The 22,746-nt window shown below is 24.6% G+C and overlaps 4 protein-coding genes across 6 annotated transcripts in view; 3 read left to right on the top strand and 1 right to left on the bottom strand.

Moving 5' to 3' along the window:
- Positions 1-364: 364 nt before the first annotated feature.
- Positions 365-4,474, top strand: LOC127277082 (uncharacterized). The gene is made up of 9 exons (XM_051297907.1): positions 365-524; positions 611-730; positions 813-933; positions 1,140-1,401; positions 1,794-1,901; positions 1,994-2,084; positions 2,234-2,370; positions 4,146-4,278; positions 4,370-4,474. Exons 1-9 carry the CDS (start codon positions 384-386, stop codon positions 4,421-4,423), a joined length of 1,167 nt encoding a protein of 388 aa, XP_051153864.1. The 5' UTR covers positions 365-383; the 3' UTR covers positions 4,424-4,474.
- A 1,110-nt stretch (positions 4,475-5,584) lies between these two features.
- Positions 5,585-7,341, top strand: LOC127277028 (uncharacterized). Its single transcript, XM_051297824.1, has 8 exons — positions 5,585-5,627; positions 5,736-5,834; positions 5,929-6,190; positions 6,274-6,381; positions 6,547-6,637; positions 6,775-6,911; positions 7,004-7,136; positions 7,218-7,341. Exons 2-8 carry the CDS (start codon positions 5,747-5,749, stop codon positions 7,272-7,274), a joined length of 876 nt encoding a protein of 291 aa, XP_051153781.1. The 5' UTR covers positions 5,585-5,627; positions 5,736-5,746; the 3' UTR covers positions 7,275-7,341.
- A 218-nt stretch (positions 7,342-7,559) lies between these two features.
- LOC127277688 (mitogen-activated protein kinase kinase kinase kinase 5) lies at positions 7,560-18,836 on the top strand. 2 transcript variants are annotated; one of them, XM_051298991.1, is made up of 20 exons: positions 7,560-7,787; positions 7,870-7,927; positions 8,519-8,674; positions 8,750-8,982; positions 9,066-9,329; positions 9,403-9,598; positions 9,671-9,774; positions 9,845-9,912; positions 10,544-10,621; positions 11,412-11,450; positions 12,595-12,648; positions 13,251-13,321; positions 13,985-14,119; positions 14,422-14,802; positions 14,871-15,054; positions 15,147-15,424; positions 15,521-15,604; positions 15,674-15,766; positions 15,834-15,960; positions 16,028-18,836. In XM_051298991.1, exons 1-20 carry the CDS (start codon positions 7,689-7,691, stop codon positions 16,125-16,127), a joined length of 2,802 nt encoding a protein of 933 aa, XP_051154948.1. In that variant the 5' UTR covers positions 7,560-7,688; the 3' UTR covers positions 16,128-18,836. The 2 variants fall into 2 exon arrangements, with proteins under 2 accessions (XP_051154948.1, XP_051154958.1); XM_051299001.1 differs by lacking the exon at positions 10,544-10,621.
- LOC127277673 (uncharacterized) overlaps positions 16,859-22,746 on the bottom strand; it is a 49,715-nt gene continuing 43,827 nt past the window's right edge. For both annotated transcript variants that reach the window (XM_051298973.1, XM_051298980.1), the window contains exons 10-12: positions 22,613-22,699; positions 21,314-22,554; positions 16,859-21,248 (exon numbers count right to left, since the gene is read on the bottom strand). In XM_051298973.1, coding sequence (XP_051154930.1) covers positions 20,279-21,248; positions 21,314-22,554; positions 22,613-22,699 — 2,298 coding nt within the window. In that variant the 3' untranslated portion in view covers positions 16,859-20,278. The remainder of the gene's footprint in view (positions 21,249-21,313; positions 22,555-22,612; positions 22,700-22,746) is intronic.

Raw genomic sequence — 22,746 nt, 5'->3', positions numbered from 1 at the left:
TACAAGAATTTGTTTTTTTTTTATTGTGTTCACCATTTAATTTTAAAACGATCCTTACTGTCAAACGATTGGAATTAAACTGACATTCTCTGCTTTATGTTTCTTATGAAAATTATTGATTTTCTTCCCTAAAGAGACTCCCTCAGTAATTTGCATTAATTAACTTTCTCGCATTAAATCGAAACAAAGTGATAATTAAAAGCGCTTATTATCTTAAAACAACGTTAAAGGAATATATTCACAAAAATAAGGGTAATTTTGTTTCGCATCTTTTTAAATATTTAATAAATTTTCTGCGTAAAGTATAATTATTATTATATACCCTTTGTTATAGAATGTATTTCAAAAAAAAGGTGAGTCTCATTCTTTTTCTGAATAACAAGATGGAAACATATAAATCTTATTTAAGGGTGAATAAATATTTTCTATGTGCCATTGGAGCTTGGCCAAAGCAGAGAAAAATTAAAAAATGGTCAATTTCTACTTTAGTTTGGATTAGTCTTTTGAGTTTTCTTACCGCCGAGGTTGTATTTATAAAAGTGTTTTTAATAAATAATAATAATAATTTTTACTTTTATCATTAAAAAAAAAAAAAAAAAAATGATATTAGTTTACAGCTTTGGTGAGATTTGGAGATAATTTTGATATGATTATTCAAACACTTCCGCCTCTTTTATCCAACGTAATAAGTATTGCTTGCCTTCTGGCAATTACTGTCAATAATGACAAGGTATATAATAAAAAAAATTTTTAAAAAGATTTTTTTGATACAAAATTGACAATTTTTTCTTTTTTTTTAAAAAAAATACCAGATAGGATTAATTTTATCAAAAATGGAAAAACATTGGGTTTATTGGGCATCGAAACCAATGGAAATTGAATTTATTCGCGAAAATGCTGAGAGGGGAAGAAAATTATGTATTAAATTTATAGGTATTATTGTAGTGAAAAAATCAGTTATTAATTTTTTTAAGATTTTTATTTTATTTATTTTTATTTTTTTATTTATTTATTTTCTTTTTTTATTTATTTTTTTTAAATTTAATTTATTTTTATTTTTTTATTTATTTTCTTTTTTTATTTTTTTTTTTTATTTTGTACATTTTTTTTTGGAATAAATTTGTTTGGAATTTTTTCAGTTATGGTTTTTCTAGTTATGATTGAATATCTTTCGGTGCCACTTGTTCCTATACTTTTGGATATTTTTAAACCATTAAATGAATCTCGACCAAAGAGACTAATGATTAATACTGATTATTGTGTGAATACGGATGATTATTATTTTTGGATATCATTGCACGCTGTTATTGGATGCGTTACACTTGTCACTGTTTTTTTGAGTGTTGATTGTATTTTCATTGTTTTCATATATCACGCTTGTGGTCAACTTGCAATTTTAGGGTAACAATATTGTTTCTCAATTTTTTTTCTCAAAATTTTTCATTTCTTTTCAAACTTTTAATTTATTTAGTCTAAAAAAAAATTATTTGATTCAAATAAATGGTTATTTGACTATTAAAATAAATATTAACTAAGTAAATGAATATTTATAACGAAATAATTTTTATTTGTGGTCAAATAATTTTTTTTTTTGAAATACAGAAATTATTGGTTCAAGTTAATACTTATTTTATAATAAGTAAACGATTATTTGAAACCAAATAATTTTTTTCCAGTGCATTATTAATTTAATAATTAATTAATTAAATATTTATTTGTTTATTTTAAATATTTATTTGTTTATTTTAAATATTGTACATATTTAATTAAGAAATTTAAAATTTCTATTTTAGATTCAGATTAAAAAATCTTGTGTCAATTGATTATGATCAATCAACTGATGATGAAGAAGTAATGAATAGAATTAAATTTTGTATCAAATTACACAAATCAATTATAATGTTGGTATCAGATTATTATTATTATTATTATTATTATTATTAATATGATTATATAATTAATTTTCTCAATTTAATTATTACTTCTTTTAAAGATTTGTGAATGATATTAAAGAATGCTTTTCAACTACTTATTTTTTTGCAGTGGGGTTAAACATGTTAATGATGACTTTTACAATGATTCAGGTGAGAAAAAATTAATAAAATTATGAATTTTTTAATTTTATAATTATTAATAATAGTAAATTTTTTTTTTTTAGTAAAAATCTAAATTAATTTTATTATTATACAAATTAATTTTGAAACTATTAATTTTTATTAATTTCCAAATATAGATGCTTATAAATATTCATGATCCACGAGAAGTTCTTGCATGCCTTTGTTATAGTATGGGACAAATGTTTATGCTTTTATTTCTAACGCTTCCGTGTCAGCGATTAATTGATCTCAGCCATCAAATACCTTTTAATATGTAAATTTTTAAAATTTTTTACAAATAATTTTTATTTTTTTAGGGTCATTCCATTATATTTCACCTAAAGTCGTTGCGGCCTAATTTTTAAAAAACTTGGTACTTTCAGAAATGATTCTTTATAATATTTAGGAAACGAAATAAAAAGAATTAAGTTTAAATTTTTATTATTTATCTCAAAATATGTATTTAAAGTGGACAAGGTGCGGAAAAATGTCACCTTTTTAGCATTTAGAAACTTTTTTTAAAAACATAGAAAAATTGTTAAAAGTGTAAAAAAAATTATTTTTTCTTGTTTAGAATCGATTAATTATCTATTTTTTAATGATTAAAGTAGTAAATAAATTAAAATAATATATAAAATAAGTTTTCAAAGTTGGTCTGTCAAATAACCTAATTTTGGGATTTTTATTAATTAATTATTAAAAAGTGGAATTATTAAATAAAATAAAAACTCACTGAATGTAAAGTATTTGCGGTGAACTATCAAATTTTCTTAGCACTTTTTACTTTTTTCATTTATAAATGTAAAAAATCTTGAGTCGAAAATTGGCACTTTGTTGATTTTTCCGATTTTTAATCGCTTGTAACTCTTTTGGTGCAAAATAAAAACTTTTGAAACCTGGCGGAATATTTAAGTTATATCTAAATAAAAACTCACTGTAATTTTCGTGATGGATTTTGATCGAGATTAGAAGAAAATTTAATTCCAAAATTGTACGTATATTTCCAGGTTAATGTATGTAATTTTTCGTCTTTGAAGTAGTGGCCCAACTTCAAGTTTAAAAAAATTACATACATTAACCTGGAAATATACGTACAATTTTGGAATTAAATTTTCTCCTTATCTCGATCAAAATCCATCACAAAAATTTAAGTGAGTTTTTATTTAGATTTAACTTAAATATTCCACAAGGTTTCAAAAGTTTTTATTTTGCACCAAAAGAGTTACAAGCGATTAAAAATCGGAAAAGTCAACAAAGTGCAAATTTTCGACTCAAGATTTTTTACATTTATAAATTTAAAAAGTACAAAGTGCTAAGAAAATTTGAAAGTTCACCACAAATACTTTACATTCGGTAAGTTTTTATTTTATTTAATAACTCCAATTTTTGGTAATTAATTAATTAAAATCCCAAAATTAGGTTATTTGACAGACCAACTTTGAAAACTTATTTTATATATTATTTTAATTTATTTACTACTTTAATCATTAAAAAATATATAATTAATCGATTCTAAACAAGAAAAAATAATTTTTTTTACACTTTTAACAATTTTTCTACGTTTTTAAAAAAAGTTTCTAAATGCTAAAAAGGTGACATTTTTCCGCACCTTGTCCACTTTAAATACATATTTTGAGATAAATAATAAAAATTTTAAATTAATTCTTTTTATTTCGTTTCCTAAATATCATAAAAAATCATTTCTGAAAGTATCAACTTCTTTAAAAATTAGGCCGCAACGACTTTAGGTGAAATATAATGGAATGACCCTTTATTTATATTTTTATTTATTTAATAAACATATTTTATTATAATTATTATAATATATTATAATAATATATTAATATAATAATATATTAATTATATTATTATTATTATTATTATTTTATAATATATTAATATATTATAATAAATATTATTATAATTATTATATTTTATTATAATATATTTTTTATTTATTTATTTTTTTTTTTTTAAAAAGTAAATAAAATATTATTTGTCAATAATATTTAAAGGATAAATATTTTTTTCTCTAATTCTTTTGAATAGATACGATGGATTTTGGTATAAAACATCACCAAAATCACAAAAATTGTTGTTGATAATAATAATGAGATGCGCAAATCCTTTGACATTTACTGCTGGAAAATTGTACACATTTTCTATACAAAATTTTGGTGCTGTTAGTAAATATTTTAATTAGAAAAATAAAAAAAATTCATTTTCTACATTTTATAATTATAAATAAATTATCTATATATATTTTTTTAAAGGTTGTTAAAGCATCTTTTTCTTATTTAACTGTGTTATCATCAGTTCGAGAATAAATATTTCAAGTTTTCTGTCAATACAAATAATATTGTAAAAGAGAAATATATGAATTTTTGGGGGTTTTTTTTTTTTTTTTTTTGCTATTTTTTCTGGTAAGTGTTCGTTTCCGTAATATAAATTTCTATTTATTTTTATAACATTGATTATTTATATATTAATTTTTTTAAACTATTTTCAGGTGCCGTAAATGCAGTTTTTCAATAGATAAAAAAAATTATTTTTTTTTTTTATATAGAAGAGAGATCTGCCCAATTTATATAAATAAAAAAAAAAAAATTGTAATTGTAGATCGTAGTATAAAATATTATATATGTAGTATAAAATTGCGCCAAAGTTTTCTTCACTTACTTTGTTGATAGTTAAAATGTTTATTAGATATATTTGTTATTAAATTTTTTTTATAAAAACCTAGAATTATTATTATTATAAATAATATAATAATTATTTATTTGCGTTTGTGGAAAAATTTTTTTTTTTTTTTTGACCATTTATCATTCAAGACGATCCTTACTATTTGACAATTGAAAGAAGACTGACATTGAACTAACAATATATTCTATTGAAAAATATTGATTTTCTTCCTCTAAAGAGACTCCCTCAGCAATTTGCATTAATTAATTTTCTCCCATTCGAAACAAAGCGACAATTAAGGCTTATTATCTTAAAACATTGTTAAGGAAATATATTCTCAAAAAAAAATAAGGGAAACATCGTTTTAAATAATTTAATAAATTTTCTGCGTAAAGTAATTATTATTATATACCCTTTGTTATACGAATGTATTTCAAAAAGATGGGTTTTTATTTCTTTTCTGAATAACACAATGGAAACATATAATTCTTATTTGATAGTGAATAAATATTTTTTATGCGCTATCGGAGCTTGGCCAAAACAATCGAGAATAAAAAAAATATTAATTTCTATTTTAGTTTGGATCAGTCTGTTGAGTTTTCTTGTCGCGCAGGTTGGTTTTTTTTTTTTTTTATTCAATAGAAATAAATAATAAATTTAAAAAAACTTGAAACTAAATGGTAAATTAAAAAAAAGTTAATAAATAAATTATCAAAAAAATAAAATTAGATTACAGCATTAGTAAGATTTGGTGATAAATTTGATATGATTATTCAGACACTACCGCCTTTTTTTGTAAATCTTGTTAGTATTGTTTGCCTCATAGCATCTACTGTTAACAAAGAGAAGGTAATTTTCTTTTTATCTAACAGTAATTAAAACATTTAAAAAAGAAATTAAAAAAAAATTATCAATACTAATTTTTAAAAAAGATTGCATTACTTTTATCAAAAATAGAAAAACAATGGATGGATTGGTCGTCATCGAAATCTATTGAAATTGAATTTATTCGTGATAATGCTGATTTGGGAAGAAAATTAAGTATTATGTTTATAGGTAAATTTTTCAATTTTTTTTTTGTAAATAATTTTTTAAATTATAAATTATAATTATATTATTTTATTAATTTTTTTCATTTGAATTTTTTCAGTTGTTGTTTTTGTTGTTATGTTTGAATATATTTCGGTGCCACTTATTCCAATACTTTTGGATGTTTTTAAACCATTAAATGAATCACGTCCAAGACGATTAATGATTGTCGCTGATTATTATGTGAATACAGATGATCATTATTTTTTAATATCATTACATGCAACCTATTCATGTATTGCAATAGTCACTGTTTTTTTGAGTATTGATGGAATTTTTATTGTATTTATTTATCACGCCTGTGGTCAATTATCAATTTTAGGGTATTTTGTTTAAAATTCATTTAAAAAAAAAATTAATTAATTATTATAATTTATTAATTGGAATAATTTTTTTTTGATTGCAGATTCAGATTGAAAAACCTTGTGCTGGAAAATCATCAATTCAATAATGACGATGAAGAAATTATGGAGGAAATTAAATTTTGTGTAAAACTACACAAATCAATTATAATGTTTGTATATAATTATTTTTAATTCTTTTTATTTGAATCAATTTTTTCTAGCAGTAATTTTTTTTTATTATTTTAATACAATTTTTTTATTATTTTAATACAATTTTTTAAAAATTTTAATAAAATTTTTTTAATTTTAATAAAACATCATGATTTTTTTTAAAGATTTGTAAATGATATTAAAGAATGTTTTTCAACTCCTTATTTTTTTGCCATGGGCTTAAATATGTTGATGATGAGTTTCACAATGATTCAGGTATATATGACTAATTTTCATAAACATATTTTAAATTTTATAATTAATAATTAATCAATTTTTTTTTTTAATAAAATTTTTTATTACAATTTTTATTAAAAAATTTTTTTTAAAACTATTATTTTATTTATTTACAGATGATTATAAATATTCACGATCCACGAGAAGTCGTTGCATGTCTTTGTTATACTTTTGGACAAATGTTTATGCTTTTATGTCTAACTCTTCCATGTCAACGATTAATTGATCTTAGCCAACAAATACCAATTAACATGTAAATTTTTCAAAATTTCTACAATTTAAAAAAAAAATTTTTTTTAATTAAAATCTTTTAATTTTATTTTATAAATAATTTTTTTTTTTTAGTCACGAAGGGTTTTGGTATAAAATATCATCTAAATCACAAAAAATGTTACTCATAATAATTATGCGATCCGCTTATCCTTGTACATTTACTGCAGGAAAATTATATACTTTTTCAATGGAGAGCTTTGGTGCTGTTAGTATATCATTTTAATTAATCATTAAAAAATTGTTATTTAAAAAAAAAATTTATTTCTAATTTATATATTTGTTTAAGGTTATTAAAGCATCTGTTTGTTATTTAACTGTTTTGTTATCAGTTCGAGAAAAATAGATTTGGTTTATTAAAAAAAATATTTTGCAGTCTTTATAGAATTCTATATTATTATTTTTGTTTTGGAATAATGAGGTTACTATTTTTATAAGTAATAAAGTTTCTTAATGAAAATTTAATTGTAAGTTCTTAATTAATTAATCTAGTAAATCTTAAATGTTAATTAAATCATAGTCATGTATAGGGTAAGTGGAATTTTAAATTTAAGTTTTTCCCGCCCATTTGTCTCCTCGAAGCATTCAAATCGATTAATCGAATAAACAGAAGGAGAGGTCCTGCACAAACTTCAGATCTATTGTGAAAAATGGCGACTTTTGGATAAAGTGTGACATTTCCTTGCAAATGTGTCTTAGTTGTTTGTAGTTATTTAATTAATATCGGTAGTTTTTAGAATAAACGGGCTCGTGAATCGAAATGGCAGTGAACAGTGACTGTATAAGCAGACGTAATCCCCAGGACGAGTACGAGCTCATCCAAAGAATAGGCAGTGGAACTTACGGAGATGTTTACAAGGTGTTTACCATTATAATCATCCTTTTAAAAACAATCATGCAAGAAATTTATTATAAAAAAAGAATTTCCTAAATTTTTCCAGGCCAAGAGGCTTTCGATGAATGATCTTGCGGCTATCAAGGTTATCAAATTGGAGCCAGGTCAGTTTCATATTTTCTTTCTCACAATTGTACAGTTTTTTTTTTTATAATGATACTTTCTACTTAACTTTTAGTTTTTATGTTCACCTCTTCTTTTTTTAACTCACGAGACTTAATTTTTAAAGAAGAATTTCACTTCAATGAGATTGTAGATCATTATTTGTTATCTATTTGTGTAATTGGCTTCTTGAGATTTAATTTATTGTTGGCTGGTCATCATTTCATTTCCTGGATCGTCATTACATTTGCAATTTTTTTTTCTTATAAATATAATTCATCACTTGAAAACTTATTGTTTGTAAATTGTTTTTTTTTCTAAATGACAACGAAAAATTATTCTAATTTATAAAAAAAAGAAGAAAAAAATGGGTACTTGAAAATGTCTTTTAACCTACTTTCAAGATAATGTCAATCAAAGGAATTTTTTCACAATTAATCATTTCTTAACTTCTTTTATTATGCAATAAAATAACGATAATTTCCAAGTTATTTTATTTTTAATTTTTTCTTGGAAAATTGATTTTTTTTTTTAAATATATAATTTAGAAATATTTACGAGAAATTTAAAAAATTAAATGAAAAATATTTTAGGAGATGATTTCGCAGTTATACAACAAGAAATATTAATGATGAAGGATTGTAGACATCAAAATATTATAGCATATTATGGAAGTTATCTACGTCGAGATAAACTTTGGATTTGTATGGAATATGGTGGAGGAGGATCTCTTCAAGATATTTATCACAGTAAGGAATAATATATAAATATAATAATATAGAAATTAATCTAAATTATAATATATTTGATTTTTTATTTTACAGTAACGGGCCCTCTCTCAGAAATACAAATTGCTTATATGTGTCGTGAAACACTTCTTGGTTTAGCGTACTTGCACAATATGGGAAAAATGCATCGTGATATTAAAGGTGCCAATATTTTACTAACTGAAGCTGGTGATGTAAAATTGGCTGATTTTGGTGTCTCAGCACAAATCACAGCAACTATTAACAAAAGAAAAAGTTTTATTGGCACTCCATATTGGATGGCACCTGAGGTATATTTATAATTTTCTATAAATAGAAAGGAAAATTTTTATTCCAGGATTATTATTTAATTAGTTGTTTATTTATTCAACAGGTTGCCGCAGTTGAAAGAAAAGGTGGTTACAATCAATTATGTGACATTTGGGCTTGTGGAATAACAGCCATAGAACTCGCGGAATTACAGCCACCAATGTTTGATCTTCATCCTATGCGGGCTCTTTTTTTGATGTCAAAATCTGGCTTTAAACCACCGACACTTAAAGATCGTGATAAATGGAGTCCGACTTTTCATAATTTCGTGAAAGTAGCACTTACAAAAAATCCTAAGAAAAGACCTACTGCTGAAAAATTACTACAGGTATTTTTTTTTTCTTTACTAAAAAAAAAAACAAAAAATTACATCAGTAATTGAAATAAATTTTTGATTACAGCATACATTTTTTCAAGGAGAAATGAGTAAACGATTAGCATTGGAATTATTGCAAAAGGTTTCTAATCCTAGCCACATGTTTACCGATCTAGAAGCAGACGAAGACGGTGCAGTACCTAATGTTCCTCAGCGAATTGCTTCGAGACACACTGCTAGATCTCGACCAAAAAGCCCAATTTCCCAGCTAGACTGTGATGGTGAATATTGGATTTTTATTAAATTTTTTTTATATTCACATAAAAATTTAAATTCGAATTCTTTTGCTCCAGATCAAATAAATTTAGACGGTGAAACATTACAAAGAGAATCAATACCTTCTTCGGTAGATACAAGTCCTGCGTGGGATATTATGGATATTATGAATAATGTAAAGGTAATTTTTGCAATTTATATTATTTTTTTATATATATATATTCTTTATTTAATTTTTTTTTTTCTTATAGACTATGCACAATTGTGACGTTCATCCTGATTGTGGAATTGGAACTGCATTTGAAGATGTACCAGAAAAGTAAGTACTTTTAAAATATTTAATCTTTATTTTGTAAAAGTTGCTTGTACATTTCCATTAATGTAGTGATTGCTGCTTTGTACATAAATTTTTTATTGCGATGTTTTTTTTTTTTTTTATTTAGATTGAATTGGAATATGATCGTTAGCAATTTGGGCTTTAAATTAATTTTGGAAATTTGCAAATCTAGTTTTAATATGACAAATTTAATTTAGTATTCAGTGATTAATATTTAATTTTTTCAATGATGAAATTTTTGTAAATATAAATTTTTAATATTTGACATTGAATTTTTTCTCAAAGCAGCAATTTGAGTCATTGCATAAATGCAAAAGCTATAAAATGCTATATTGTTCGTCACGTTTTTATTTTTATGTTTCTACATTAAATTTTGCACATTGTGCATTTTCTTTTGCCTTTTTTTTTTTTAAATGCATCGACTGCAAATTGATATCATAGAAAAAACAACAATGATCTTTTGGAAAATAGTTTGCAACAAAATTGAATTCTATATTGTTTTTAATTTTTCCATTCGGGCACGCTTCTCAAATATTTATATTGAAAGACATTTGCTGATCTTTTTTTTTTTTCTCTACTTTGTTGAAAATACAATGATTTACTTCTTCATTAGTAATCGCGGCGTTATGAGAGACTGTAGAATGTTGCGCCGAAGCAAAACTGGCACCGAGATATTTCATATGAGTCTCAGGTAATATCGAAAATATCTCGTTTGGTGTGAAACGTTTTTTACGATTAAAAAATATTTGTATATTAAAAGAAAAAAATTAAAATGAGATAATTATCTCTTCTAATTTTAGAGATTAGAGTTTTTAATTAAACTAATTAAAAATGAGGGTAAATTGTTTTTTCTTTTGAAATTAATTTAATAACATTTTATAACTAAACTATTACGAAAAAAAAATATGTTAATATCTTGATAAATATTTTTAAAAATTAAATATTAAATTGAAAATTATGAAGGCTCGATTTGGAAAAGTGCAAAAACATTTTCTTTCAAAATGAAAAGAAATGTCGAACCTTCACTTCCAATTTTATATAATATAAGCATGGTAGCTTTTTTAAACATTAAATTCTGCATGTTCTGCATGAATAGTATGAGATCATGATCTATAAGTAGCGTAAGTAGTAACGTAAGTACTCTAATTAATTTCAATTATAATTTTAAACTACTATCATTAAGATTTTAAAACTATTTTATAATTTCAAATTATTTTTGAAAACTTATTTTTCTGATCACTATTTTATTTTTAATTCTTTCAATCCAGATGATGATAACAAACTAAAATACATATTATATGCTTTCGGTATTTAAATAATTAAAATTAAAACATTCAGTAAATATATCTTATTTAAAACCAATTATCAGTAAAGTATTTTTTTTTTTTTTTTTTTTTATTTGGAAAGCTTTCTTATTTTTTCTTTAGTAGAATTAATTTTTTTCTAATCAGTTTGTAATTTTTATTAATTTCTCCCTACAGGAGTCTTTTGCAGTACATTGATGAGGAGTTGTTGCTAAGGTATTGGCAGGTAACCTTTTCCCTTGCACCTTGCGCTTATGCTTCCTAATGCCGAATGCGTTTTACATTTTATTATTAGCTTGAAAAATGATTAAAAATGATTACATTTTTATTCGCGAATGGCTTTTTGAATGAATTTTTTTAAACGGTGCTTTTTTCAATTTTTTAAAAGTATATTAGATTAATTATATTTTTTATAAACGTGTTTTATTTTTGTTAGATTTGAAATAATATCTCTAAGATAACATTATTAATACATTATTATTAGGAAAATTCTTTATTACAATTATGTAGTTTTTTTTTATGATTCGAAATTATTAACAAACAAAAATATGATATGATTATTTTCAATTTTTTCAAAATTGTAGACTTGTCGCTTTTGTGTTAAATTAGTTAATGTTTCATAAAAAAAAAAGAAAAAAAAATGCTTTATGCTTCAGCTCTATGCTTTTTCCCACGCTCTTGACATTGATTTAAAAATTAAAAATAATATTATATATAATTGCGAATATTTACATGAAAAAAACTAATCTAACTTTCTGTCATAAATCTATTTTAAACTTGAATTCTTAAACTTGATTTTTCTTAAATCACTTATTTTTCTGGTTAAAAGAAATTTTTTTTTTTCAAATGAAAAATCGGTTCTTCTTTCGGGTTATTAAATTGTGAAGGGCTTTTCTTTTATTTATCTTTATCCTGTTTAATATCTAAAATGTGAATTCACATTGGCAACTAATGTTATTTTTTTATTATTAACATAATTGCAATTAATAATTATAATAATTTCAAAATTAAAATACATTTTTAAAACCATTTATTATTGTAAATAATCTGTTTTTTTTAAGTGCTTTTATTGTCTAAAAAAATTTCTGTTGAATTTAAGAGAATATTGCCATTTTTGGATTCAAATTTAAGATTAATTTTTTTTATTTATAAATGCTTAAAATTTAAATATTAAATAATAATTAAAAAATTTTTTAAATGTTAATTTTTTTTTATTAATTTTATAAAAAAAAAAAATTCTATTCGAGAGAATAAATTTTTAAGAATTATTTATTTATTTTCAATGAGTAGATTAATAAAATTGTAAAGATTAATTAAAATTTTGAAATGTATCCATGTAATATCGGTTTCATGTGTGCAGGGGAAACGCAATGTCGATGGTTGGTGGCCATTGCGACCAGCTATACTCCCTGCAGTAAGTAAAATGTCGAAACCTTCAAAAAATTAAAAAATTTCCTAAAAATTATTTTTATATACTGCAACAAAACATCTTTCTCTATTCATTATACAAAACTTTATTTTTGTTTACGCACAATATTAATTTCTTGTATTTTAATTTTATTATCATCTTTTATGTTTTAATCCCCAAAAATGCATAAAAAGTTTTTTTTTTTTTTAATTTTAATTACTTTTTTTGTGAAATTATAATCATACCATATTTTACACATGAATCGCATTTGATAAGTTTCATAATTGCTTCAAGGAATCTTAACTGATTAACATAGCTCAGCTTTTTTTTTTTTTGTTTATCAAAACACGAATCCATATTAAACATTTTTTTCATTAAATTATTCATATTATTGTTTCGCAAGCTATTGTCCAATTGTGATTTGTGATTAACAAATTCAAAATCTGCTTTATATTATCTATTTTTTAATGGAATCTGATAAAAATAATTTTCTTTTCTGGCTAAAAATTGAAAAAAAAATTTTTTGGATAGAATAAAGCAGATGTTTGTAAATTTAAATAAATAATTTATATTTTTAAAAAATAATAATTTATTGTTATATATTTCAGAGCTACATTGCCTCTTGGTGAGTCATCAAATGATTGCGAGGTACATCGTGGCTTTTATGGTAATATACCTGGTAAGCAAATGATTTTTATTGTTAACGTCCTGTGTGAATGAATGTTAAAATTTTAAGTAAAGAAAAAATTAGATATGACACAAATTGTGAACATGAAAAAAAAGTTATTTTATTTTAATAAGAAGCAATTCAATTTTTAATAATATTGTAATTATATTTTCAAGTTGAAATTAATATTAGATTGTCACGATTGCTATAAGTACACTTAGAATATTTAAATGTAAACTTTATGTAGATTTAAAAATTAGTATTTCATGTTTCGTAGATAAAAATGTCAAATTAGCATGAAACAAAATAGTTTCTTTTTTGTCTCAAACTTAATTATTAAAGAAACAACTTAATTACACGTTTTATATAATTGTTTCAGTAAAGTTCTTTTTTGCATGACTCATTAAAAATCACTTTAAAATCAAAAAGTATTATGTATTACAGAAAAAAAAAGAGATCTCTTTAATAATTTTAAAAATCATTTTTAATTATCATTAAAGATAAATTATTAATTGTAGTTAATGAAAAATAATTTTAACAGCAATAAAAGGGATGAGGTGCTTTTGTGTGTGTTTTAAAATGTTTGAGAAGCATTTTTTTTTTTTTTTTTGTATTGCCTATATTAAAGTAAGCAGGCACTAGTGTAAAAAGTAGGTTGGGTGCTTACTTGCTTAGGGTCGCAAGCAAGTCCCAGGCGTCACAGCTCTGTGGACGAGTTGTATAACCTGGTGAGCAGTTCCTTGTCATTAGGAGCAGTCAATGGACAACGTCAACGTTCACTCTCGGACAGTGGGTCGAGAGAGCCTAAGGGTAGGAGCACGCATCATGAATTCAGAGCATGCTCACATATTTTTCCCAAAGACGTGCTTCCCTTTACTAACATTAAATCATAAATTGTCAACTTCCTTTTGAAAATAACCATTCTCAATCCTCTGACTTATAAAAGCTTAAACATTATTAATTTCACTAAAAACATCCGTTTCAGAATTGACTCTTTTTATTTAATATCTGGGATTACTATTAAAATTATTCTTTTGAATTGGAATAATTTGCTTTTTTGAATTAAGAAAAAAAAAAAAAAAAAAAAAGTAATGATTCTTGATATTTTGTAGGCGATGGCGAAATACCTGACAATGGAGATGGGGAAAGTATTAGTCCTGATTTATTGTCCGATACACCACCAGTTCCACCTAGACGAAGGGATAGAAAAAGACATACACCACCTAGACCAATTAGTAATGGACTTCCGCCAACGCCAAAAGTTCATATGGGAGCATGTTTCTCAAAAGTATTTAATGGTTGTCCATTAAGAATACATTGTACGGCAAGTTGGATACATCCTGATACGCGTGATCAACATTTATTAATAGCAGCTGAAGAGGGAATTTATAATTTGAATCTCAATGAACTTCACGATGCAGCGATAGATCAACTCTATCCGAGGAGAACAATTTGGATGTATGTTATTAAGGATGTTCTCGTCTCACTCTCAGGTAAATTTAAAATTAATCCAATTACAGTAGAACTAAATAAGTTAAACTTTTAAATATTTTTTTTATAGGAAAAACGCCTCAGCTTTATAGACACGATCTTTTAGCAATGCAAAGCAAACAAACTCACAGGTTTTCATTGCACATGAATAAAATACCCGAGAGATTAGTACCAAGAAAATTTGCGCTTACAACAAAAGTCCCAGACACAAAGGGCTGCACAAAATGTTGTGTCGGAAGAAATCCCTACAATGGGTAAGAAATTATTTTATTCTTTTTTATTTTAATGCAAAAATTGAAAAAAAAAAAAAAAATTTTATTTAAAAATTTTATTTTTGACATTAAAGGTATAAATATCTCTGCGGTGCAATGCCAGCAGGAATATTTTTAATGCAATGGTATGATCCATTAAATAAATTCATGTTGCTGAAACATTTTGAATGTATTTTGCCATCGCCATTGAATGTTTTTGAAATGATTATCACACCAGAAATGGAATATCCAATGGTGTGTGTATCAGTTAAACAAGAATATCAACAAAATAAATTAAAATTGGATTTAATTAATATGAATTCTGGCGCAAGCTGGTTTCATAGTGACGAACTCGAGGATGTCGATGGTTCAGGTAATTTTTTTTTTATATTAAAATTTTTGATTTGTATATTTCTAATTTAGAATTATAATTTTATATAATTATAATTATAATTATTACTTTTTTTAGCAACGGTGATACCAAGAAGAGAAAATCTTCAAGTGATAAGTGTTACACAATTAGAAAAAGACGCAATTCTTGTTTGTTATGATAGTAAGTTGATAAAAATAATTTTTCTTTTCATATATTTCGGCAATTTTTAATTTGTTTTATATTTTTCAGATGTCATAAAAGTCGTAACGTTGCAAGGTAAATTAAGAAATAGTAAGAAGCAAATGTCGGAACTTCAGTTTAATTTTCAAATTGAATCTATCAGTAAGTTAAATTTCAATTAATAATTTACATTTTTTAATTTTGTTATTAATTTGAATTTTTTTTTTAGTTTGTTTGCCTGATAGTGTTTTGGCATTTCACAAACATGGAATGCAGGGAAGAAGTTTGAAAAATGGTGAAGTTACGCAGGAAATAAGCGATCCAAGTCGAACTTACAGACTACTCGGTTCAGACAAGTAATTTTTTTCATTTTAAATTTAAATAAATTGAATTCTTAATTCTAAAAATAAATAATGTTTTCAGAGTTGTGATGTTAGAGAGCCATTTAGTCCATACGGGGACACTCTCAGAAACTGATGGAGCTGATTTGTATATACTCGCTGGACACGAAGCCAGTTATTAGTTATAAATATTTTATGAAAGAAAACGAGAATTATACAAAAATAGAAGACAATGATTCAAGCTGCAAGTAAATAATATAATTAGCTAATTATTTGCAAATTGAATGGATTTTGCGTTGAAGGTAGACACATTTTTTCTTTATATATATATAATATTTAAATTGCGCTCTTTATCTCGCAATGGTCCGTGGCCAGGCGATTATTTACTTTTTAATTAATTGCATGAGACACAATATCCGAGCAGACTGTATTAAGTAGACTGTTTTAATTATTCAAGTACCAGAATAAGTATTTATTAATTCCATTAAAGGAACATTTAATTGAAATACATCATAACACTGGTAGAACACAATAGATAACGCAATGATTATGAAAAACAGTAGATTTTGATGATCATGGAAAGAATTAGCTATTTTATACGTAGACTGTAAATTTTTTTTTTCATTTATGTAAAAAAAAAAAAAATCTCTAATTATTCGAGAATCAATTAGTTAAGCCATTTGCCACATTTTTTATTATGTTAGCTTCTCATAAAAATCAATTTTAACTTATTTACGAAATAATCATATATATTATAATAGACCAAGCGAATAGATGTTAATGAAACGAATAGAATTTTCATGATCATTAAAAAAGCTCATTCAAGAATTTTTAAAATAACTTGTTTACTTTATTTGACGCAATCAATATTTAAATTTATCAAGAATCGTACAGTGATATTTATCTTACTGTGTTATGTTTTTTTTTTTTTTTTTTGTTAAACAAAAGTGATTTTGATATTTCTGTTTTATTATCTACTGTTTTATATTTTAAAATTGGTGACAGCGAGATTCATTTGAATATCGTTCATTCAATTAATTATTGTTGAGCGATGTCGATTCGTGTAAAGTATTTTGAACCAAAGTTTATTCTTGAGAAATTCTAAATTTTTAATGTTAAGAAAAAAATGTAGCTTTGTTGTAAATAAGGGAAAATAAGTATTACAATTTTAAATTATACAAATTTTTGTTTTCTAGAACGTTTAATTTTTTTTTTTTTTATAAAAAAAACATCTTATCTAAAAAAACATTCCTTTTCAAAATTGCCTTCTTATTGTACACGAGTGTTGGTGAAACAAATACGATATAAACTTATATGTAAAAATTGTGTATATTAAAGCTTCAAAAGATTTTACTTTTAACTATTTTTTACATTACTTGCGGTTACATTAAATCTATCATGAAATTTCATTAAATTAAAATTAGCAAAAATTAAATTTAAATCTAAGAGAAATTATTTAGAGAAAAAAGAGTATTCCAACTCATTTTCATAACAAGTAAACACCAAAATATTCAATCAAATATATAAAAATTAGAATTTAAAATGTCTTCCTCTCTTGTTCTTTGAAAAAAAAAAAATTATTACACTTCAAAATAAAATACATTCAATAAAATTTAATCTCTTTTTCGCGTGAATTGCAAAAAAAAAAGCTTTGGCTTTAAATATAGTTGTCAATTACAATAATTCATTTTAGAGATAAATTAATTTTCAATAAATCTCGAATGTGTTTTACACATAGCTTATAAAAAGATAAATTCATATTTTTTATTCACAAAAAATATTAAACATTTCTTACTGGGAAGAAGAGGATTTTTTCTTCTATTTAAATCGATAGTTCAAATTCAAAATTCTCATATATGACAATACACAAATGATAAATAAATGAATATATTTTTATTTTTATTCATAAATGCAATTAACATGGAACAAGAATTATACCATTATAATATTGTGGTATACATATCGTTCTTCGACGACCAGACAAATTTAACAAAAAGAAAAATCAAAGTATAATGAAAATCTCTTTCACTTCATGGTAGGAATTTTTTTTTTTTTTTTTATTTATAGAATTATAAGTATATAATACTTTGATTTTGAGAACAATATTATCAGATTTAAACGGTTGAGAGTTGCATTATGACTTCATTAATCGAAACTAAAAATTCTCAAAAATTAATTTTTAAATCAACGAAAGGAAATAGAATTTAAAATTTTATGAAACGACATAACAGAGTAACAGATAAAAAATGTTTTTAAATATTTTTAATACTATTTCTTAGAAACTGTCAATTTAATATTTTTGATAGTTCAAAAATTTAAAGAAATATGAATAATTTGAATGTCTCGACTAGTGATGCCATAAATGTATCTTTAATCACTATAATGGAAGCAATTTAAAAATTGTAAATTAAAATATTTTCGTAGAAAAAGAAGTTATAAAATCAAAGCAGGATAACCATAATTTCCTTTAACGAGGATTTGGAATTAATTAATCAACACTAAACATTTTTTTTTAATTGTTCAAATTTTGAATCATTCAAATATTTTTATTCTAATAAAAAAATGTTTAAAAAAAAGACATTAATTATCCTTAAAATAATTGAAATAACTAGAAAATCCGAATTCTCGTGTTAAATATTTCGTTAATAGAATTAGAAATTTTAATTAGTGGTCTAGTACAATATTTGGATTTATCCTGCTAACGAATTTAAAAGAATAAAATAATATTTTGGGAGGTGAAAAGCCAGAAACAGAAAGAGAGTATATATATACACATATAGATCTATATATATTTAATATTGCTTCTTGAAATTGTTCATGTTGAAATTATATATTATACATAAATGTACGAAAAGAAAATTTTCTTCCATCAAACAAAAAAAAAAACAAAACGATAATCGAAGCACTAGTGGAAAGTAGTCTTGGCACATGGTCAAGCATTTTAGAAAAGACGAGTTTAAGAATCATATATATTTATGTTAAGAGTTTCTAAAGCGTTTTGGTGTCTCTCGCAAGATATTTTATATATATAATAAAAATTAAACCGTAAAAAAATACGAGCAAAAAGCAAAACACCAATCACGGAAAAAAAAGAGTAAATTAAAAAAAAGTATTCTTCGTATTTAAATATCACGAGATAGTAGTAATATTCGCTTAGTTAGCGTCAATAAATACAATAATATAGAAATTGTACATAATGTCACGAATTATATATTTATTTACATGTGTAAACATTTTATGTAAATAGACGTTCATAATTAATAAAAATTGAATCATAAATCCATAATTCACTCACCTTTCTGTTCGAAAAATAAAAAAAAAAAAACAAAATTCAACCAATTATATAAGTATAAGTAATTAAACAAAACATTTTTTAAAATTTTCATTTATTGTCATAAAAATGTTAAAAATTGTTGTTCGATTTTGTTTGTAAAATTTAAGTACATACTTTAATTTTTCTCATGAATTAAACTATTTATATGATTTATCTCATATCGAGAGAATTCACAGGAAGTTTGCAATAATGCTTAAAGCGAGAATAAAAACATTTGATTGTTAGTTAAACTATTACTATTAAAAATTTACATGTGAAAATAGTTACTGCAACGATAATAATAATCAACATTGGAAGATCAATCTTTTTTTTTTTTTTTTCTTTTTTTTTTTTTTAATCAGACTTCAATCCTATCAGTACTTTTTTCTTCTATCGGAACAGAAAAACTTATTTCTAATTATATATATTTACAGGTCGCATTTAATGGTTTTTCATTTTTTTCACAATACTTTTAAATATATATATATATATATATATATATTAGCATTGATAAGAATGGAGCGAAGATAAAAAATATTTGAGATTATATCGCACATTCTTTTTAAGGCACAAGGGACGCTCTAAGAGTCGTCGAAATATTTCTTAAAACGCAAAAATGTTTCAATGCATTTTTCGTTTAATATTTTTCTATATATTTCAAAAATTGACTTCATATATCATAAATATATTTTATAAATTTTGCGTAAATATTTCTGACGATTCAATATATTATTATTAATTTCTCCAAAAAAATTCAACAAATGATTAATAAATAAAGTCGTTTTTGGAAAATGATATATAAAAACTTAAATACAAGATAACATGCACATGAATAGATAAAAATATTATAATTTCACAAAATTCATATAACGATTAATTAATTAATAATTAAAAAATTCCCATTTTTCATAATTAAAAAACTTTAAATCGTCATTAATTAAAATTAACTCTGATTATGCAATTCATATATTGAATTTGCCTAAAAAAAAAAATAATTAAATAAGCAAATGTGAAATGTAATTACGTTTCATTTCGACTTTGCAATTGACCTACCATTTTTTTAACCCATCCTGCATGACTTTGACCTGCAGAAACATCATCAAAATCTTCGATTTCCGATAATGGAATTTTATTACTTTCATTTTCCGATTGCATCGAAGAATTAGATGATTTATTTAAATCGGGACTTTTAAACATTTTTGTCCTCAATTTCAAATGTTCCGGTTTTTGCATAATTACGGGTTTTAATTTAACATCGCATCCAATTTTTGGTGACGATCTTTTTTTCGCCGGTATTGGAGGAGCAATTTTTGACTTAATTGGCACTCGATTTATTGCTTCATCAAATTCAATAAGTGATGATCTTATTGTCAATGTATCCTCACCATCACTAAATATTGCACTATCACGAAAAGCATCTTCAACATCGACATCAATATAATTTTCTATTGTTTCAAATGATCTTTCATAAAAACTATCCATCTCACTATCTTGTCTTTCGAATTTTTTCTCATCTTGTTTCTCTTCAAATTTTTCATCAATTGTTTTACATTCATTAAATTCTCGATCTTTTATTATTGATTTATCGTTAGAATCTTTTTTCTCTAAAAGATTTTGTTTAGATGTGGCAAGTTCCATTCGTTTATTTTCAGTGAAAAGAGTTGATGGATCAGCATAATCGGATTGAGCGATACGAGCTCCCAAACGAGAACTTCCCTGTTTGTAGTAATGTAAAGGACTTCTTGAAATTTTCGAACTGTTAGCAATATGACTAACCATTTCCTCAACGTCTGATGATGATTCTCGGGACAATTTGAATTTATTCTTCTTTTTTGTTTTACCACCATTGATAGAGCGATAAAATTTCGTTCTTTCCAATTCGTCACTGTACTCTAGTGTTTCACTGCTGGCTGTTGATCGCAGACCTTGTAATCTACTTCCGGCTTTTGAGAGAACATTTTTTAAGGATATTGTTCCACTTCCATTGGGCCTAAAAGAATTTTTTTTTTTTAATATTATAAATAAAATTATTTATTTTCAAATTAAAAAACTCACCTGTAAATTTTGTGATCTGGATGAACATTGGTAATAGTAGGAGCGACATGTAATTCAGAATATGCATCAGTCATTGAATCATGAAGTGAGCAGAAGAAATTTGAAGATGATGTTGAGATAGAAGTGGGAAACTTGGCAATTCGTCCTCCCGTTTGACAAGTGGAAGCGTATCTTTCCATATCTTCCAAGTTGATCTCAGCTGGTTTATCAGACGCAATTGTAAATGGACGTTCACTCATTGGTTTACCGTCACGCTGTAGAAATCGCGGTTTTGTTGTTGAATGAAGACAAGACGTTGGACTAATTTGGAAACTACGAGGTAGCGATCCGCTTTTTTGTGGCGAGACTGGTAAACCTTCACAAAGCTTCGTCAACCAGACTGCCGGCCTCGTTGGACTATCATTATTACCCTCTTGATCCTTTACATCTTTCAAACTTTCCCAAACATTTTGTAAATTATCATAATTCTCAAAACCTTTAGCCTCAATATTTTCCCCATCGGCTGTCGCAGTTATTTCCTTTTGATTTTCTTCTGTACTTGAAGTTGAATTTTCTCGTATTTGAAGTGCTGTTTTAATAATTTTACTCTCAGTGACGATACTCTGCCGTTTGAATGCTTCGAAAATTGCTCTTTTCTCCTGAATACGATTTGTTTTTTTCTGCTCCTGTTGTTTATCATCGGCTGATCGAAAATTATCATAACGTAATCGAAGAGATGGACTAATTCGTTGTGGCATTGAAGAAAGTGAATTCCAAACATTATTTGTACGAACAAATCTTTGTTCACGTCGTGTACAAGAATTTCTCAAACGTGTATTTCGATTATTGGTGGAGTCTTGAGAGTAGTTGGTATTTTCTGTATCACTTTCGTCGGAACTATCAACTGATATGCATTTATTGAAGCGTTGTTGTCTCACATTCATAAGATTACTTGTTCTTTGTTTTTCGATAAGCTTTTGGAATTCTTGATTTTGCATAAGAATATGACCAACAATTTCTTCTACCGTTTGTGGTTGAGGTTCTTGTTGATCATTTGTATCTTTGGTCTCGGAAATTGATGAATTATTTTCAGAATTTATTGTAGAATTATCGTCTTCATTTGTCACAATAGTGCAGTCGCTTTCTGTATTTCCAAATTCAGTATCGACTGGATCTTCTTTTTGTTCCTCATCGGACATATTTAAACTGATATAAGATTGAAAACCAGGTTCAGATTTTCGTCTCCAGCTTGTAAAACGATCCTGCAATTTATAAAAAAATTGTAATAAAAAATAAAAATAAAAAATTACAAATTCTCACCTTAACTTTCGAGGCACGTGTATCACATGATCTATTAAGACTTTGTTCTCTGGATCCATTTTCTTCAGTTTGGTTTGCGAGAGAAGACTACAAAAAAAAACAATTTTATTTAGCAAAATTTTTATCTAAATTTT

The sequence above is a fragment of the Leptopilina boulardi genome, unplaced genomic scaffold (genome assembly GCF_019393585.1).
Source record: "Leptopilina boulardi isolate dan_hultmark-lab unplaced genomic scaffold, ZJU_Lbou_2.1 LbouV2_110, whole genome shotgun sequence".
In the NCBI taxonomy this organism is placed as follows: Eukaryota; Metazoa; Arthropoda; class Insecta; order Hymenoptera; family Figitidae; genus Leptopilina; species Leptopilina boulardi.
The sequence above is the reverse complement of the archived record's forward strand: the minus strand, read 5'-3'. Positions and strand labels throughout refer to the sequence as shown.

What these genes read in the sequence shown, in the direction of transcription:
- LOC127277082 (XM_051297907.1), top strand. Translation starts at nt 384, where the DNA reads ATGGAAACATATAAATCTTATTTAAGGGTGAATAAATATTTTCTATGT. An exon ending in TTACTGTCAATAATGACAAG is followed by an intron (nt 731 to 812) that starts GTATATAATAAA and finishes AAAAAATACCAG; the next exon opens with ATAGGATTAATTTTATCAAA. An exon ending in TGACTTTTACAATGATTCAG is followed by an intron (nt 2,085 to 2,233) that starts GTGAGAAAAAAT and finishes TTCCAAATATAG; the next exon opens with ATGCTTATAAATATTCATGA.
- LOC127277028 (XM_051297824.1), top strand. Translation starts at nt 5,747, where the DNA reads ATGGATTGGTCGTCATCGAAATCTATTGAAATTGAATTTATTCGTGAT. An exon ending in ATTAAGTATTATGTTTATAG is followed by an intron (nt 5,835 to 5,928) that starts GTAAATTTTTCA and finishes GAATTTTTTCAG; the next exon opens with TTGTTGTTTTTGTTGTTATG. An exon ending in TGAGTTTCACAATGATTCAG is followed by an intron (nt 6,638 to 6,774) that starts GTATATATGACT and finishes ATTTATTTACAG; the next exon opens with ATGATTATAAATATTCACGA.
- LOC127277688 (XM_051298991.1), top strand. Translation starts at nt 7,689, where the DNA reads ATGGCAGTGAACAGTGACTGTATAAGCAGACGTAATCCCCAGGACGAG. An exon ending in ATATTATGAATAATGTAAAG is followed by an intron (nt 9,775 to 9,844) that starts GTAATTTTTGCA and finishes TTTTTCTTATAG; the next exon opens with ACTATGCACAATTGTGACGT. An exon ending in GGAAGAAATCCCTACAATGG is followed by an intron (nt 15,055 to 15,146) that starts GTAAGAAATTAT and finishes TTGACATTAAAG; the next exon opens with GTATAAATATCTCTGCGGTG.